General features: G+C 37.5%; 1 protein-coding gene across 1 annotated transcript; it reads right to left on the reverse strand.

Annotated features, from left to right (window-relative positions):
* Window positions 1-2,075: 2,075 nt before the first annotated feature.
* LOC129256537 (protein O-glucosyltransferase 1-like) lies at window positions 2,076-17,196 on the reverse strand. Its single transcript, XM_064096374.1, has 11 exons — window positions 17,039-17,196; window positions 16,269-16,359; window positions 15,653-15,796; window positions 14,830-14,962; window positions 13,311-13,435; window positions 12,832-12,891; window positions 12,143-12,242; window positions 10,982-11,040; window positions 9,351-9,518; window positions 6,408-6,464; window positions 2,076-5,874 (listed from the first exon to the last, which is right to left on the reverse strand). Exons 1-11 carry the CDS (start codon window positions 17,148-17,150, stop codon window positions 5,724-5,726), a joined length of 1,200 nt encoding a protein of 399 aa, XP_063952444.1. The 5' UTR covers window positions 17,151-17,196; the 3' UTR covers window positions 2,076-5,723.
* Between the last annotated feature and the right edge of the window lie 510 nt (window positions 17,197-17,706).

Here is a 17,706-nt window from a genome sequence, read left to right on the forward strand (position 1 = left end):
TATATGTTGAAAGATCTCGGTTATAATTTACTGGTCAATTTCCAACTTAATTTACACCGATTTTGCAGGTCTATATATAGGCTAATATCAGTAATATGGTTCAATATGGAAAGCCTTGCACCCATTACCAGTAAAAAAAGTAATTAATCAAAGTTTAAAGTGAAACCAGAAAAAAAATCAAAAGCTCATGTGATATTTTTTTTTCAACAATAACACATCTAAAGGAATGGCCGGATCACAAGGATAACTGCTAAAACCAAAATAGAAAGAAGAGCAATCTGACTGGAAATTCAACTCTTCTATTATAGTTCTCTGTATAAACACATCCCACCATGGCAAATACAGCTACCAACTTATAGCCTATCAAGCTCCCAGTTGTGAGCTTCTGTCTTAATTAACCCTTATTTAACCACCAAGAATTATAATTGTGGTAATGTCTCAGAAATTATTGTGTTTCTTATTAGAAAATATTAAAATAGAATGGTGAATATCATCACCAAGATCCTCCACACCATCACCATATCATCACCTCTGTCATTGTCATCATCACTCTCATCATTTTCATTATCATCAAGCATCATCATCATCATCACCACCATCACCATCATTATCATCATTGCCCTCACCACCATCACCATCTCCATCATCATCATCGATCATCATCACCATCATCACCATCATTGCCCTCACCACCATCACCATCAATGTCATCATCATCACCATCATCATCATCATCATCATCACCATCATCATCATCATCACCATCACCATCATCACCATAATCATCATCTGTCATCATCACCATCACCATCATCACCATAATCATCATCTGTCATCATCATTATCACCACCATCATCATCATCATCACCACCATCATCATCATTCATCACATCGTACCACGACACTGATGATCATGATAATCATCATCATATCATTCATCACATCGTACCACGACACTGATGATCATGATAATCATCATCATCATCATCACCACCACCATCATCATCGATCATCATCATTCATCACATCGTACCACGACACTGATGATCATGATAATCATCATCACCCTCACCATCATCAACATCACCATCATCATCATCATCCTCATCATCATTCATCACATGATAATCATCATCATCATCACCATCATCAACATCACCATCATCGTGTATCACATTCACCATATTACCATATAATGTACTCTCATGAATTTGGGTAGACATACGAAGAACATTCTGCAGACCTATATGCTTTCGAGATCAGTATAAGAATCATATATTTCATTCATTGCTCATTAAACATACATTGTAAACTAGATATTGACAGGTATGAGAAAAGTAATGGAATTGTATACATCTTCAAATACATATACAGGTAGCCAACTGCATAACAATAAGCATTGTTGTCTGAAATGATCATGACTTATTGTAGGTGATAAACAAAAACATCAAAGTATTACACATTTGGTCCAATTTTAAAGTGATTGTATGTTTTCCCATTAAAATGAATCCTTTACAACTTCAATTTGGTTTCTGCCACTCTCTAGTAGATTAGTGTCTTTACAGTAAGTTACAAACATTTCATATATCCCCTCTACTACCAACAAAGGAAATAGTACTATACAACTAAAAACCCTAAAGAATCAAGGCAAAACAATATCTAAACTTGCTGGATAAGATGAGTTTAAGTACATATTACAATAAATGCATAATTTCACAAAGCTCTAGGTATGACTTAGAGTCACACTTAATTGCCTAGTTGCGTGCGTTATAAAATGCATGACTGCATTGGTCAGATCATGCCAAGAGGACGTGCACTTCTGCGTATTAATCCATTAGGTTGCACGTTGCACATCATGTACCGGTACGCATTGGCATGTAATTGCGACTTTAAGTCACAGGGGCCGCGGAACGGTTTTCAAAGTGGGGGGGGGGGGCTGAGCCAAAAGTGGGGGGGGGGCTGACCATGCTAAAAATCACAATCATATGGTAATTTTTACGTTTTTGTACACGGTTTTGGAAAAAAGTGGGGGGGGGCTGAAACCCCCCCAGCCCCCCCCCCCCCCCGGTTCCGCGGCCCCTGAGTCATACTAAACTATTTGTAAAACACCCCCTACTTTTATATGTGAAATGAAAGGGTGTGGCCAAAGAGAGTTATCATTGATCAGAGTGATAAATCTCACAGACAATGGTTTCAAGTATCACAGGTGTCTGGGACTGCAATAGATGCAATTCCATGAACAAAGCTCCCCTTCCCCACCTAAATGTATTTTACTTGAGTAGTGAAAAAAAAAAGATGAAAAGAATAGAAGAAAAAGCAAAATGAAGAGAGAGAGACGGAAGAGTATCAAAGAGAGAGATCATGAGCCCCGTCTTACAAAGAGTTACGATTGATCCGATCAATCGCAACTATGGACGGCCCGCAACATCAACATGTATTATGCATATGTTTGTTCAAAATATTTTAACTATGATGTATACTCATGCATTCATTGTTTTCTTGAAGATTCAGTGTGCTTCTCTTTGTATACAAAGGATATTGTGCCAATTTCCTATAGAAAAAATTATGGCAGTGATGGATTTCCATAGTTACGATTGATTGGATCAATCGTAACTCTGTGAGAACGGGCCCAGGGTTCCACTTCATAAAGACCACTGGCTGATAGGGGGGGGGGTGGGCAAAGCCGGCCCGTGCCCCCCCCCCCCTTTGGGAGGCACAATTAACATTTTTATGTGAAATGCCGTCAAAACAGAATCCTGGATCCGCCCCTGATGAAGACTTCATACAATTACTATGCACAATTTCTCGAGAAAGTTTACCATCAGCCAATTAGTTTTGAACTGTTATTCTAAATTTGTTATTAGAAAAAGTTTTATGAAACAGACCCCTGGGATGCGGTATATTACCTTGTTATTCAATTGAGAAAGAAATTACATCACCTTTAAATAAGTACAATCAGTAATTCTCCCCCCCCCCCCCATTACCACCAAATATCTTGGCGCAACACCTGATACATACCACGACTACTAAATGCCTGGCATTCCCCTGGAATGGGACATTGTCTGCACCTCCCCCCCCCCCTTCCCCCAACAGTCCCCTGTTGCTACGTGCCTGATGACATGACATCAGAAGGAATTGCATAGAGCTCTGCATAAACGCAATCGTTTGCAGTTGATTATTTAAGTAGATTGTGTTTAAACTCTTTTGCAGAGTGGAATTGCAGATCTTAACATGAGTAGATTGCACTATATAGAAATAGAAAGAAAGACAAGTGCTGCGATAAATTGGAGACAGACAGATAGACAGACAGACAGATAGACGGACAGCTGGACAGACAGACAGATGGACATACATACATATAGATATATGCTTATTATGTAGATAAATAAATTCCTTAACTAAGATATTTGAAACATGCATGGTCAATAGAATGTAACACAATCTTTTTGCTTACATGTACATCAGAATTCATCTAAAAATAGACTTACCACGAGAATACAGAATATTTCCATCGTTTAAATGTATGATACGAATTATATAGAGTTATGTTTTAAAATACATTTCCACAGATACCTTTTTTTCTATTTAAATTATATATTATAATTTGTCTACAAAATGCACCACATTTTGTATATACCTTTATATGTTAATTATCATAGATGTTTTTTAATATGATTATAATGACAATGATTTGTATCGCAAATATTTGTTACAATGTATGAAAATGATTTGTACCAATATTTATGTCATTTCTGTTGGAAATAAATCTAAATCTGAATCTGAAAAACATGAACGGTAATTCATTTTCATCTTTCTCATTTCTTATTTTGATTGAAATACATATATATCCAAGCATGAGTAGCAATGCTATAAGAACTTCAGTTTTATACTTTACAAGCTCAAAGTTCAATATAATCTTATTTCTCATGCAAACTGGTGGGCAGTACATCAAAGCATCATTGCAAGCAATGATAAGTTTGTGCGCATGTGGAAGAAGCCATATATGCAATTAAATAATAAAATCGTAAACAACTCATTGGAATACCCTCAATAAATAAGAACAGGTTGAAATTGGCTTTCGGACAGTGCAACACAATACCCTGTGGCAGTAATAACCTGTATGACCTAGAATTTAAATAACATTGAGATAAGTATAGTCCCCTCGGTGCTCAATATCAATGAAATGTTGAAATATTCAACTAAAGTGTATTATGCACCAAATATTTTAATTAAAGCCTGATATTCATAATGTTGGAATGGTACATGAATAAAAAAAAAATAGTCACTATGATATACTAATATGGCAGAAAGTAGTTAGAAAAGCAAGGTACATATATGTTATTGATAATTATCATTAAATTACAATTTTGACAAAACTCATAGCCGCTCATGACAAAATTCAAGGCACAGTGAATACAAAAATGAATTCTTCCAATTCTTTCAATTGTAAAAGGTAAAAAAATTACCATGATTCAGAGTATTAATTTCTAACTATTAAAAGTAAAACTTGCATTTCACACAATCTTGATTGAGAACTAAAAATAAATACCATTCTTCTACAATAAACTTCATTGCTTGTAAGCTAAGAAAACTTAGATCATCGATTAACAAAATACAGTCTACGACAAGATAAATACCATTTTCTACATTAGAAATATTGGAAATACTAACATAAAATGAAAGCAATAAGGATTTTTTATGAATGTAGTCAGAATATCAATGGTTGCAGTAGTTCAATATGGCTCGAGAAATAGTTACAATTACTCAGTTACATTTTTAAAATAAATGTAACTGGTAACTTCAACTCTGTACCTAACATAAAAATTAAAGGTAACCCAAATCCTAAACTTAACCCAGAGTCTCATAAAAAGTGTTTCATATACATACGAATGAAGCAAAAATAAGACTGGATCGCATGACTTAACACTAAACCAAAAGCAAAACATTGGGATGTATTTTTCTAATATGAAATAAACACTAAACCTAACGCCAACCCCTAACCCTGAACCTTAATCTAAACTAAATCTTGAGATATAGAGTCATACACTTATCAGGAATATTTCGAAGGTGCAATGTAATCAAAATTCCCTTAAATCAACATTAAGCAGTTTTATTTCCACATTTCAATCCTATTAATGATTAGCTTTTAGCTACATTTGCATAATAAATCTTCAGCCTACTTCTGTGTAAGTGTTGTATGAATACCATTCAGCTGTCTACATTTCAAATGCACAGCTTTGAGAAACTCACGTCCCTCATGATCCTTTATCCCTCATTCCTGGTTATTTATGATGAAATAAAACCTTGAGACCTTTATGCAGAAGCGAATGTTGATAAACCATCAAATATCTTAAAAATAATTGAGTTTCATTCACATTCAACACATTGAAATGCAGCAAATACTAAAATGCCATATTGTAAGTATAGCATGAACACAGAATAGGTTTTGGAGCTAGGAAACGCAATCCAATTTGTGCTTCCAACACCAACATCAATACTGCACCTGAAATCACCCATTGTAATATACCACTATGCCAAAGAATACCATAAGGAACCCTGTTGCATGCATTCACTTACCAGCAAACACTTGCCTCTATAAATGAAACATAATTTGTGTTTGAACTGTATTCTCTTTTCTCCCTTTTAGGTTTTGCTGCATTATATGTGAATGAGTCGTAAATAAGCCTGTTTTCCACCTTTCCCTGATAAAATGAAGATTGTCTTATAATTCATCCCTTTTTGGTTTGATCTGCTTGAGATCATTCCTGAGTTTAGGCTTGTATTTCTGCAGCTTACCATACCTCTTCAAGAGATTCAACCAGTAGCATTGAACGTCCTCCATACGAAGGTGATTCCAGATGAAGTCACGACCCCTGCGGGGGAAAAAAATATGAGTAACCAATGTGAAAACCCTATACAAATATAGCACCGGTACATCATATACACGATCATTACATCAGTAAACGCATGCAGACATAAAAAGAAATTCGCTTTAAATCGCTGTCTATAAAGTGAGAATATTTACATAAACACACAAATCACTGAAAATACAATATACATTTCAATATACCAACGAGAACAAATAATGCACAATTTATTACTAAGTATTTGCATGTGTCCCTAATATTCATTCAAATAAAGATCCCTTTATAAAATAAGCTCACTGCAACCATAAAAGCAGATGGGTGTTTCTTAAAGCAGTTTGTAAGTTAAGAGCGACTTTAACAACGACTGGTGAACCTTTCTTACGCACTAAATAATCAATAATGAACATTTAATGTTGAATATCATTTACCACAAGAAAGGATCACCAGTCGTTCTTAAAGTCACTCTTAACTTATGAAGAGGTTTATGAAATGGCCCCCTGGATCATGATAATATTGACTGACAGCTGAATATATCTCACCTGTCTGCAACCTGCTGGGATACTTCTTGGTTGGCCTTGGCAAATTCTATCAATTCTCTGCAGGTAGGAGCAAGTAAAAGGGGAAATTAAAGGCCAAGTCAATCTCAAGAAAATTATCTTTTGAATACACAGAGAAAAATCAAATTGGATGTAAAACACACAAAAAAGGCCATTTCAATGATTTGCTTCATTGAAAAAAAAAGTTTTTCATGTACATGTAAATATATCCAGGTGGGTGTTTCATAAAGGTGTTTGTAAGTTAAGAGTGACTTTAAGAACGACTGGTGATCTTTCTTGTGGTAAATGGTATACACCAAAATGTCATTTGGCGATGGTTTAGTGCACAAGAAAGATTCATCAGTCGTTCTTAAAGTTGCTCTTAAATTGCAAACAGCTTTATGAACCCCCTACCCCCCAGTTATGCAGATAAGCCGGATCAGATAATGTCACCCACTCACTTTTACTGTGGTTAGTTAGGGAGGACTTAACTTCTAAATTGATCATGTACAAGTGCATTTCAACTGTCTTGGCTCAGACTTACTGATGTCACAATTAGTCATACACAATGTGTATTCAGTGCTCTTGAGGGATCATGTACAGCAGGGGCAATTATCATAAGACCATACTACATGTATATGGGAACTTAGTAGGAAAGTGGTCTAATAATTATTACCCAAAACTGTATGCATGTGCACGAGTCATAAATTTTGGCCTACCCTCATCAGTGGCAATAATCACGATTCAAAATAAAGTCATACAAATCAAATCTAATTCATTAAACATATCATAGAATATGTAAGATCAATCTCAATTCTTGCAAAGTTCATGCATCATATTTTCATTGTTACCATAATCTAAAACGTAACAGCTGAGCTGGCCACTCCTACAATCTTTTTCAGAAATGCACCAAATGTCAGACATTGTTGCAGATCTTAGTTCCTCCCTCTATATATTTTAATGCCGCTTTTGCCTAGATAAAACCATCAGAAATTACCAGAACATACAGTCTGAGTGTCTCACCTAACATTATAAAGATTTTATTTCATAGGGATATTGTGAACCTATGGTTTGAAAGCTGGGTAATGGAACCACAGGCATCACTACCCTGGAGCAGCCAATACATGTTTCAGAACATACCCTCAAGAATTACCAGAAAGAGCAGTTTCTCACCTTGCATCCGATAGATCTTGTTTGACAGGGATGCCTATCGTTTGAAAGTTGGGCAGAGGAACCTCAGACACCAAATACCCTAATACCATCCGCCTAAACAAAACCCTCAAGAATTACCAGAAAGAACAGTTTCTCACCTTGCATCCGATAGATCTTGTTTGACAGGGATGCCTATCGTTTGAAAGTTGGGCAGAGGAACTTCAGACACCAAATACCCTAATACCATCCGCCTGAACAAAACCCTCAAGAATTACCAGACAGAACAGTTTCTCACCTTGCATCCGATAGATCTTGTTTGACAGGGATGCCTATCGCTTGAAAGTTGGGCAGAGGAACCTCAGACACCAAATACCCTAATACCATCCGCCTAAACAAAACCCTCAAGAATTACCAGAAAGAACAGTTTCTCACCTTGCATCCGATAGATCTTGTTTGACAGGGATGCCTATCGTTTGAAAGTTGGGCAGAGGAACCTCAGACACCAAATACCCTAATACCATCCGCCTGAACAAAACCCTCAAGAATTACCAGAAAGAACAGTTTCTCACCTTGCATCCGATAGATCTTGTTTGACAGGGATGCCTATCGTTTGACAGTTTGGCAGAGGAACCTCAGACACCAAATACCCTAATACCATCTGCCTGAACAAAACCCTCAAGAATTACCAGAAAGAACAGTTTCTCACCTTGCATCCGATAGATCTTGTTTGACAGGGATGCCTATCGTTTGAAAGTTGGGCAGAGGAACCTCAGACACCAAATACCCTGATACCATCCGCCTGAACAAAACCCTCAAGAATTACTGGAAAGAACAGTTTCTCACCTTGCATCCAACAGGTTTTGTTTAACTGGGATGTAATGAACCCATTCTTTGGAAGCTGAGGAGAAGAGCCCCAAATACCCTAATGCCACTTATGTCTGAACAAACCCTCAAGAATTACCAGAAAGAACAGTTTCTCATCTTGCATCCGATAGATCTTGTTTGACAGGGATGCCTATCGTTTGAAAGTTGGGCAGAGGAACCTCAGACACCAAATACCCTAATACCATCCGCCTAAACAAAACCCTCAAGAATTACCAGAAAGAACAGTTTCTCACCTTGCATCCGATAGATCTTGTTTGACAGGGATGCCTATCGTTTGAAAGTTGGGCAGAGGAACCTCAGACACCAAATACCCTAATACCATCCGCCTGAACAAAACCCTCAAGAATTACCAGAAAGAACAGTTTCTCACCTTGCATCCGATAGATCTTGTTTGACAGGGATGCCTATCGTTTGAAAGTTGGGCAGAGGAACCTCAGACACCAAATACCCTAATACCATCCGCCTAAACAAAACCCTCAAGAATTACCAGAAAGAACAGTTTCTCACCTTGCATCCGATAGATCTTGTTTGACAGGGATGCCTATCGTTTGAAAGTTGGGCAGAGGAACCTCAGACACCAAATACCCTGATACCATCCGCCTGAACAAAACCCTCAAGAATTACTGGAAAGAACAGTTTCTCACCTTGCATCCAATAGGTTTTGTTTAACTGGGATGTAATGAACCCATTCTTTGGAAGCTGAGGAGAAGAGCCCCAAATACCCTAATGCCACTTATGTCTGAACAAACCCCCAAGAATTACCACAAAGAACAGTTTCTCACCTTGCATCAGAAAGATCTTGTTTAACAGGGACGTAGTAAACCCATGGTTTGAGAGCTGACATCACTACCCTGAAGCAACCCATACCTGAACAACCCCTCAAGAATTACCACAAAGATAGTTTCTTACCTTGCATCTGATAGATCTTGTTTTACAGGGATGTAGTGAACCCATGGCTTGAGAGCCGGGTAGAAGAACTCGAGCCACTCATCACCCACATGAAAGACAAGGGAACGGCAGAGAAACAGGTGCTTCAGACGGAAGCTTGCAGCAACTCCACGGAAATTAAACAGATATCTGGCAAAAAACATATTGAAACATCATTTACACAAAATAATAATAGTTACATAGTGCAGAGCTGCCAACATTGGGATGATAGAATCCAGAAGATTTCGCGGAGGTATGATTTTGTGAGGGAGCGCACGGCGAAATGTCCCACGGACGGGAGTTTTGGGTAGCAAAACTCATTAAGAAACAACATTTGATAGTATCCGACAGCTGTCTAAACCATCAAAACTTTTGGCACATAGATTAAATGCACATTAGAGAGATTTCATGAATTGTCCGTCATTGACTAAAAAAATAAGTTCAAGCTTCAGGCAATACAGTAGAACATAAAATGATTCATTATAAAAGAATGCATTCAACATGAAAATACCTTTATTGTCCAGAGGGGGAAAGGGCTGCAGTAGTGGAAGATGAGCTTGCCTGGCCCTGTAAAGACTTAGTTATATGTGGCCTGTTTAAAGTCTCTGAGGGCCGAGGGATTCCTGTGAAAATTGCCTTTTTGTAGCAAGCACGCACAGCTAGCCAGTGCCAAGCTAGCTCACTCACGAAAGAGAAAATGTTCGAATCCGATCAACCCAAGTAAAAGTAGGCCAAAAAATCTCCACTTTGCTTCTGTTCTTCAGGATTGTCAATAAAATTATTCCTAAAAGTCAGGGTGTAATTATAATAGTAACCCATCGTTGATCCACAGTTTCAGCTCGAATAAAGCGCACACAAGCTTCCGAAAAATGCATCGGACTTCCCTTCTCGCATAGCCTCCTGCCGCGGCGCAGTCTGCCGGAGACCAGGCAGTGCCGCGCCAGGGCGCATCGGGGGGCAAGTGCATGGAGTGCCGCTAAAGTGTTTCCATCACGCACATTGCAGAACCAGAAAAAAAAAATTGCTTGTTAGACTAATTCACCAGTCGTTCGGTAAAATTATGTTCATTTACATTGGAAATCGATGTACGATTATACAAAAACTGGTAAAAGTAACTGGGTAAAATGAAAATGTGATAAGGAGTTTCCACGTGGGTGTAAAGGGAGTTGAACATGCTAGACTCGTAAAACAGTCGTTTGTATGAATTTTACAATTTAACAGCTAAAAATCACAATTATCCGGGAGATTTTGGCATGGGGTCAGGAGAACGGGAGATTGGATCGAAATCCAGTATTCTCCCGCAGGATCCGGGAGACTTGGAAGCTCTGCATAGTGCTTAATACTTGTTTCTAAGAGCTTTTAATGCATTGCAATAACTATTACCCTGGTCATCGGATCCTGGCATGCCTGCACACAATATATGCACTTTCTCCACTCCTGGGGAGCATTTCAACAAAATTTCCAAGACTCAATAGCAAGGCATACTACATAGGCATTTTACAATAATTTGAATTTCAATTTGTGAGAAATTAACTTTCAATAGTGAGTTGAAATTCAGAGATTTTGACCAAGGCCAGTGTACGTGATTCATTTTAAAATAAACCAATACTAACCTGTATTTGCAGTGTTCTTCCAATGATATTTCCTTTGCGGGAAGCTCATGTAGAGTATCCTGCAAATGGATATGAGAAAATAAGTAATTGAACACAGTCATTATTTCAGGGCCCGCTCCTTGAAATCAAGAATTTATTATTTGCTAACCTACTTTATAATCATTTTACATATATTTTCCAAACTATATTCTAGGACTGGGAATAAAACTTGAATTGACGTATTTGATCAGTTTACCAACAAATGGCAACCAAAGCTATTTTTTACACTTACCAAATGTTCACCTGGGGGACATAAAACAAAGTTTAGCAATGATCGTAGAACATTTTTCTACGATTGATTGCATTGACAATGTACAATCAATCGTGAAAATCAACCGTACGATTAATCGCTAACCTTTGTTTACGGGACCCCAATGTTGATTACTGATTTGAGACATTTGAATATTAGCGCGTGGCTATAATCTTATATTTGACAACAAAGTGCACCGCAAGATCATAAATGAAATTTATGCTAAAATTTAATGAATACCAAAAGTTTTGTAACTCTTCCAAAACACTGCAATGTGTTGATGTGCATGTCCATTGGGACACTCAACCGAGTCAGCTCGCTCATTATGTGTGACTACTGGTAGGTCATGTAACTAGGTGACCTTTTTTGCGCTTTCTGATTATTCAAACTATTTCATGGTTTACCCTGGTGAACAATTGAATGGCCAAAAGGGGATTTGTCCCAGGCCTACTATTTTCTTCATTTGCCAGGCACAACGAGTAGACATAACAGACTTTCTGTTCATCAGATTTGAAATTAAGTAACGTCTGAGGGCTTCCATGATGGGAAACACATCGACGTATAGACTTCACAGTACATGCATGCTTGTAATAATAATAAAAATACTAAAAATACACTGCACCTATATAGTGTTTTATACAATGTCTCTAAGCATGGCATACTAATACCCCAGCAATAGAATGGATACCTTGATTGGGTGCTCAAACATTCAAGAAATTCTTTCCTACCAGGTACCCATTTATGAGTGTAGAGTGGCAAATGTAGATAAATGCCTTAGGAAAGGATGCGAGTGCTGTGGTGGGATTTGAACCCTGGACCTGATAAGGACCGCCCAAACTCTGGGATCAAATTATCAAAAAAGTTTCACTCACTGCATCAGATTTCCACGCCTGATTCTTGGTGTAGCTTGCATCCACCAAATCTGGGTCTTCTCTTGATAAGAGGACAAGTGGATCTCTCTCCGCGCTTGTTCTAAAGGAGGAAATATCAAACATTATTATCTAGATCTAGAAGGCATTTTAGCGGTGCATAGAACATGTGAATTTTGGTAATTCATGATTTGCCTGTACGATATCAGAGCGTATCGCACGATGGTCTGAAATCTGACTTTCTGATTACTTAACTCTGACCCGTGCAATAAATGTACACTTTAATAAGAACATTACTATTCTAGCTAAAATACAGCCAATTCTAGTGAAAATGACAACATCTCTCATGAAAATAGATAAGATTTAATCATTTTCATAACATCTCTTGGAGAGTCAAGAGGGTATGGCAATAATGATTGTAAAATGGTGAAAAAGAGAACTTCCTTTATGGACAAAAGGTTATTCTATTCTGTTCTATTCTAAAATGACCAAAAATTTATTTAAAAGATATTTCATTACATGAAGAATAAAAAGAATCAAAAAATACACAAAGGATATTTCATTGTACTGTATTCACGCAACGACACACAGGCGACTCACACATCGACTTATGGAACACTGACTGTAGTTAATATAACAAGTCTACATACAGCACTAACCTTATATTCATCAATAATAGAAGCAAACCTTACCTAGATCCTCTGAAAAATGCTTTATCTTCTTTCTTTTCCCAAGGTAATAACTTTGATTCTCTGAAAAAATAGGAAATGCATTCCAAAATATCAATACATCTGCAAACCGTAAAGAAACCCCTCCCAAATCTGAACAAAATGGGGAACATTCACAGATTCACTCACCTACTTCTGGAGAAGTATTACACATATAATAAATAAATATTGCACGAAAAAGTTCCTATTATCAGGGGGAAAAAACAGAATGATAGTTACATTTAAATATTGCAGCACCGATGGAAAAAAATGATAAAGGATATATAAAATATCCAAGGCCAAAGAAATGGGTATTGAGGCCGATGAGTAGAGCATCGAAGATCATGGCTTTGGGTGAATTGAAGCCCTGACTTCACTCCAAAGTTAACTCTCCAACAATAAAACCAATACTTTCTGTAAAGTCTTTTCCTGAAAAGTATCTAGATTGGAATCGGGAATCCTACCTGTCAAGAGACTCCCTGAATAGATCCCATCTTCCAAGGCCAGTGGGGAACAACGGCCATACCGCTGGGCCACCTTCCCAGAAGGTCCAAGCTGGGTACATGATGTCATAGTGCTGGTTCGTTACCTGTTGAATTAAGACAAGATAGCACTGATGGACAATGGCTATGTATCTTGGGAGATCTAAAATGATGGGTACAACAAGTCCTTTAAGAGCATTTCTTTCTCCAGAACATGATATCATAGTGCTGGTTTGTTACCTGTTGAATTCAGACAAGATAGCAGTGATGGTCAGCTTATCTTGGGAAATCTAAAATGACGGTTGCAACAAGTCCTTTAAGAGCATATTTTTTGTTACCCAAGACATGATATCATAGTGCTGGTTTGTTACCTGTTGAATAGCACTGGTGGACAACTGATCTTGAGAGAATCATATGACAGTCACAACAAGCCTATTTAAGAGCCAATGTATGCATAGTAACAAAAGGAGAAGGAAATGTTGAGCATTTTATTTTTCCATGAATAGCAAACATTACAAAGCAGTGCTTTGAAAGAAATTCACCATTGTCATTGAATTTTTATGATGAAAAAATTTGAAATATTTCAGACGTGGATTCAGAACCAGACTTAAATGGGGCACAAATGTGCCTGTCATGATGATTAGTCAACAAGTTTGCAGTTGGCAAAAAACACACAAAAAGTTAATAGTAGGCCTGCATTTCTACTAAATTGTGCCGTAGAAGATTTTATTAAAAAAAAAAAAATTATGGAGTCAGAATGTGCTTGGGGTGGGGATGGGTGGGAGTGGGGGTAGGTTGGGGTTGCAGTCAATCAAGTCAATTCTATTGGTGCAATCAATTCCAGGCTTCCAACATGCAGTTTGAAAGCGTTCTTATCCCTTTTATTCCCAGAACCGTCATAAAAATAAATCCACTTTACAAAATTAAGTTCAGTATGTTAAAATCATGTTTAATCATGCTTAAAATAATGAATCAGAGTAGTATGGTCGTCATATGAAGCCATTCTAACAGCTTTGGAGGAAATCGCAACTTCTGCAACCCCTACCAATAGGCAGTTGGTTGCGCAAGGATCACAGAATACTAAAGAAGATGAAGACTTTGGATTTCATCATATCTGCTGTTTATGAAGAACATGATGATTAAAACCTGCAACCTCACTGAATCACTTCAGAAGGAAGATTTAAATATCATAGATGCTCTGGAGCTAACAGAATCAGCTGTCACGTTACTTGAGTGCATGAACGGTGACACCAATGCCATGGATGCTCAAATTCAAGCTACATGCACCTATGCCAGGGTGCTGCGTTAAATTTAGTTGGCAAATTTAGCTAGAACAACCCCCCCCCCCCAATAAAATGCTTCGGGCTTATGCCCTGAGACTACATGATCAAACAATTGCAATCGTGGTACGGATCCAGGAACTATTTGAGTCGTTTAGGACTGAAGCCAATGTTGCTCAAAGTGGGTGTGGCACTTTTTCCTCAAAGGAATGTATACATACCTTACTAAAAGAAAGTACAGGCAACGGCTGGGCATACTTTCCACTTTGTGGCCAATCTCGAACATTCATCACAAACTCCATGTCTGGGAGTTTCTTAATGATTTTCAAAATGAAATGTTCAACTCCACTGCATCTGTTGTAAATGAAAAAAAAAACATTTCAGGGAATTAATAAATGATGTTTATATAGAGCATTGATGTAAAAGGTCATAAAAAGGGAAGATATTACAAAAAAGAAAGGAAAAATGTAAATCAAAGTTGAAAAAAAAAATAAGTGAGACCTGCATAGACCTCAAGGATATAAAAAAAAGGCTATTATTATCTGTCATCGTCATTTCTATCATCATCATAACAATAATCAATATGATCATTCAACATTACAGTCACAATCATCACCAAAGGCAAACACCATCCTCCTCATCATCACCATCATCATCATCTGTCATAATTTCTTTAATCATCTACTCTATTATTCATCAACATCAAAATCATCATCATCACTTTGATCATTATCACCAATTCACCATAATGATCAATACCATCGCTCAAATTACAAAATCATCATCAAAATACCTCCACCAGTATCCCAATTATAATCATCCTATTCATTACTTGTATTTGTTTCATTGACATCATCATCATCATCATCGTTGTCATCATCACCATCACGACCATCACCATCATCATCATCATCGTCATCATCATCATCATCGTCGTCGTCATCATCATCATCACCACCATCATCATCACCATCATCATCCTCATCATCATCATCATCCCCATCATCATTATCATCACTAGACAAACTATTATTTGGCACTTACCTGGCAGGAAACATGCATTTCTCTTCCCTAAAGAGGTGATGGTTGATGATCTGGTAGAGTGTGCCTCTACTCTCAGCTCTCTCCACATCCTCTCTGGTGATACCTCCTCTTTCCTGCCACACTGACAGGTCTTCATCCATTACTCTACCAAAAAAAAAGAAAAGAAATGGCTGGGAAAAATTAGATGAAATCTCAACTGCGACCATTAGCTCTGCATGATACTTAATAATTGGGTATTCGCTTATCACCAGCTGTGTGTGAATTAATAGTTATCAAACAATGTTGCTCAACTAAAACAAAGAGACAAAGAGGATCAACATTTAAGTAACCCTTTTGTCTGGCCCTTCATGAGTAACCATGGATAAAAAAGGGAAATATTATCATGGTGACCTTATAAACTGTATGAGGATAAGTCCACAACAATTTATTCTTAAATATTGATTTGATTGCTAATCTTACCAGGGGAAAAATTACATGGGGGCTGAGGGCGATTTAGCCCCTGAAACGCTCATAAGATCTCTGGAAAAAAAAAAGAGCTTGGAAATCCCCATTCATTGCAGTCGGTTGTGCAAAGTAGGCCCTGAAAATAGAAAAAAAAAATTGGCCTGAATCTCACCCTGCATGGCATGAGCAGTCGTCCATTGCACAGTCTTCATAACTTGATGTAGCTTCCTCGATCAGTGACAGGTAAGGCTTCCATCTGTCATCTGTAATGAAGAGAGATCAGAGAGGAGATGCTGATAATTAATGTTGGTCTGGTTCTAGATGATCATGATTAATTCGTGCTGGATTGTCCAATTGTTCTTCCCCAACGTTACGGACGCGTGCGTCGCGTATTACGTTGGGGAAGAACAATAATAGGAAACAAGATGGCGGCGTAAACATCGGGGCAAGTCTCTTGTCTTTTCATAATATTTTTCTCATTTTTATTATGAATTCTTGTTTAAAAATGAAATCGATAGCGTGGAAATGTCGGAAATGAAGTTGTATCTCATTTACATGGTTTAATTTTAGGGCTAGATCTTTCAGTTTCAGAAGGAAAGTAGAAATCTCGGGAGCGAAAGTTTCAGGATTTTTGGCGGTACGTGCAGATGAATGGGAAGGAATTCCTGGCTCCGTTGAGATTAAGCATATGTTAGTAAACAATTCTTACTCTCTAGGAGCCTCCTGGCTACTCACACTCTCACAGTCACACTAGATCTAGATCTAAATCTATTTCCTAAACTTAACGTTTTTTAATACAAGAACTTATAGTGACATGCTAACACAAATACGTACAAGTGGGACCGACCTTGGCCTAACTTGCAACTAGCAGAGTTAATACGATTTAAATGTCAACAAACAAACACAATAAAACGATAATTATGGAGTATCTAGACAACTTACCGTTCTCTGTATCTGCAAGTGTATATATAACCTGGTATCCAACCAGAATGATGAAAATGGGGAGAATTCCTGACCCAGTCGTTCCCATTTTCGTACGACAGGAGGCTGACATCTTTATGCGAAGTGTACAACATTACATGTGGTATCGCGCCATCTGTAGTCTTTTTTGTATAGTTACCTAAAAGAGAACAATAAAAATTCATCGATTCACATCAAAGCGATTAACCAATCATGGAATGACGAGTTGCAAAACGTGCAGAACTTGACAGTTGCCCTGGCCTGAGACGCTTGAGTGGCTATTTATTAACTCATTTTTACACCAGTGTATTTGCTGTAATATATCATTATTCTTTATTTTTAAAAGAGTATATATAAGACGTATCCGTTAAAGCATTGAGACCTGTATTAGGCATACTGATCATGCATGTCATGCCGGGATGTCATGATCAAAAATTATTTTATATGAGTTCGACATAGTCCCCTCTGTACTAAAAACCTGGAATCAAAATCAAACAAATTGGAAAGTCGTCAAAAAGGGTCACAAAATTTTTAACTTTTCGCATCTGAACTTCCAGTGAAAAATATTACATTCTCATCCCCCTTCCCTTCTCTCAGTCTCTCTGCCTTTATATATGTGTAATATTTTCTTCTTTACAAACAAAAAATAA

This window comes from Lytechinus pictus, chromosome 3 (assembly GCF_037042905.1).
Source record: "Lytechinus pictus isolate F3 Inbred chromosome 3, Lp3.0, whole genome shotgun sequence".
NCBI lineage: Eukaryota > Metazoa > Echinodermata > Echinoidea > Temnopleuroida > Toxopneustidae > Lytechinus > Lytechinus pictus.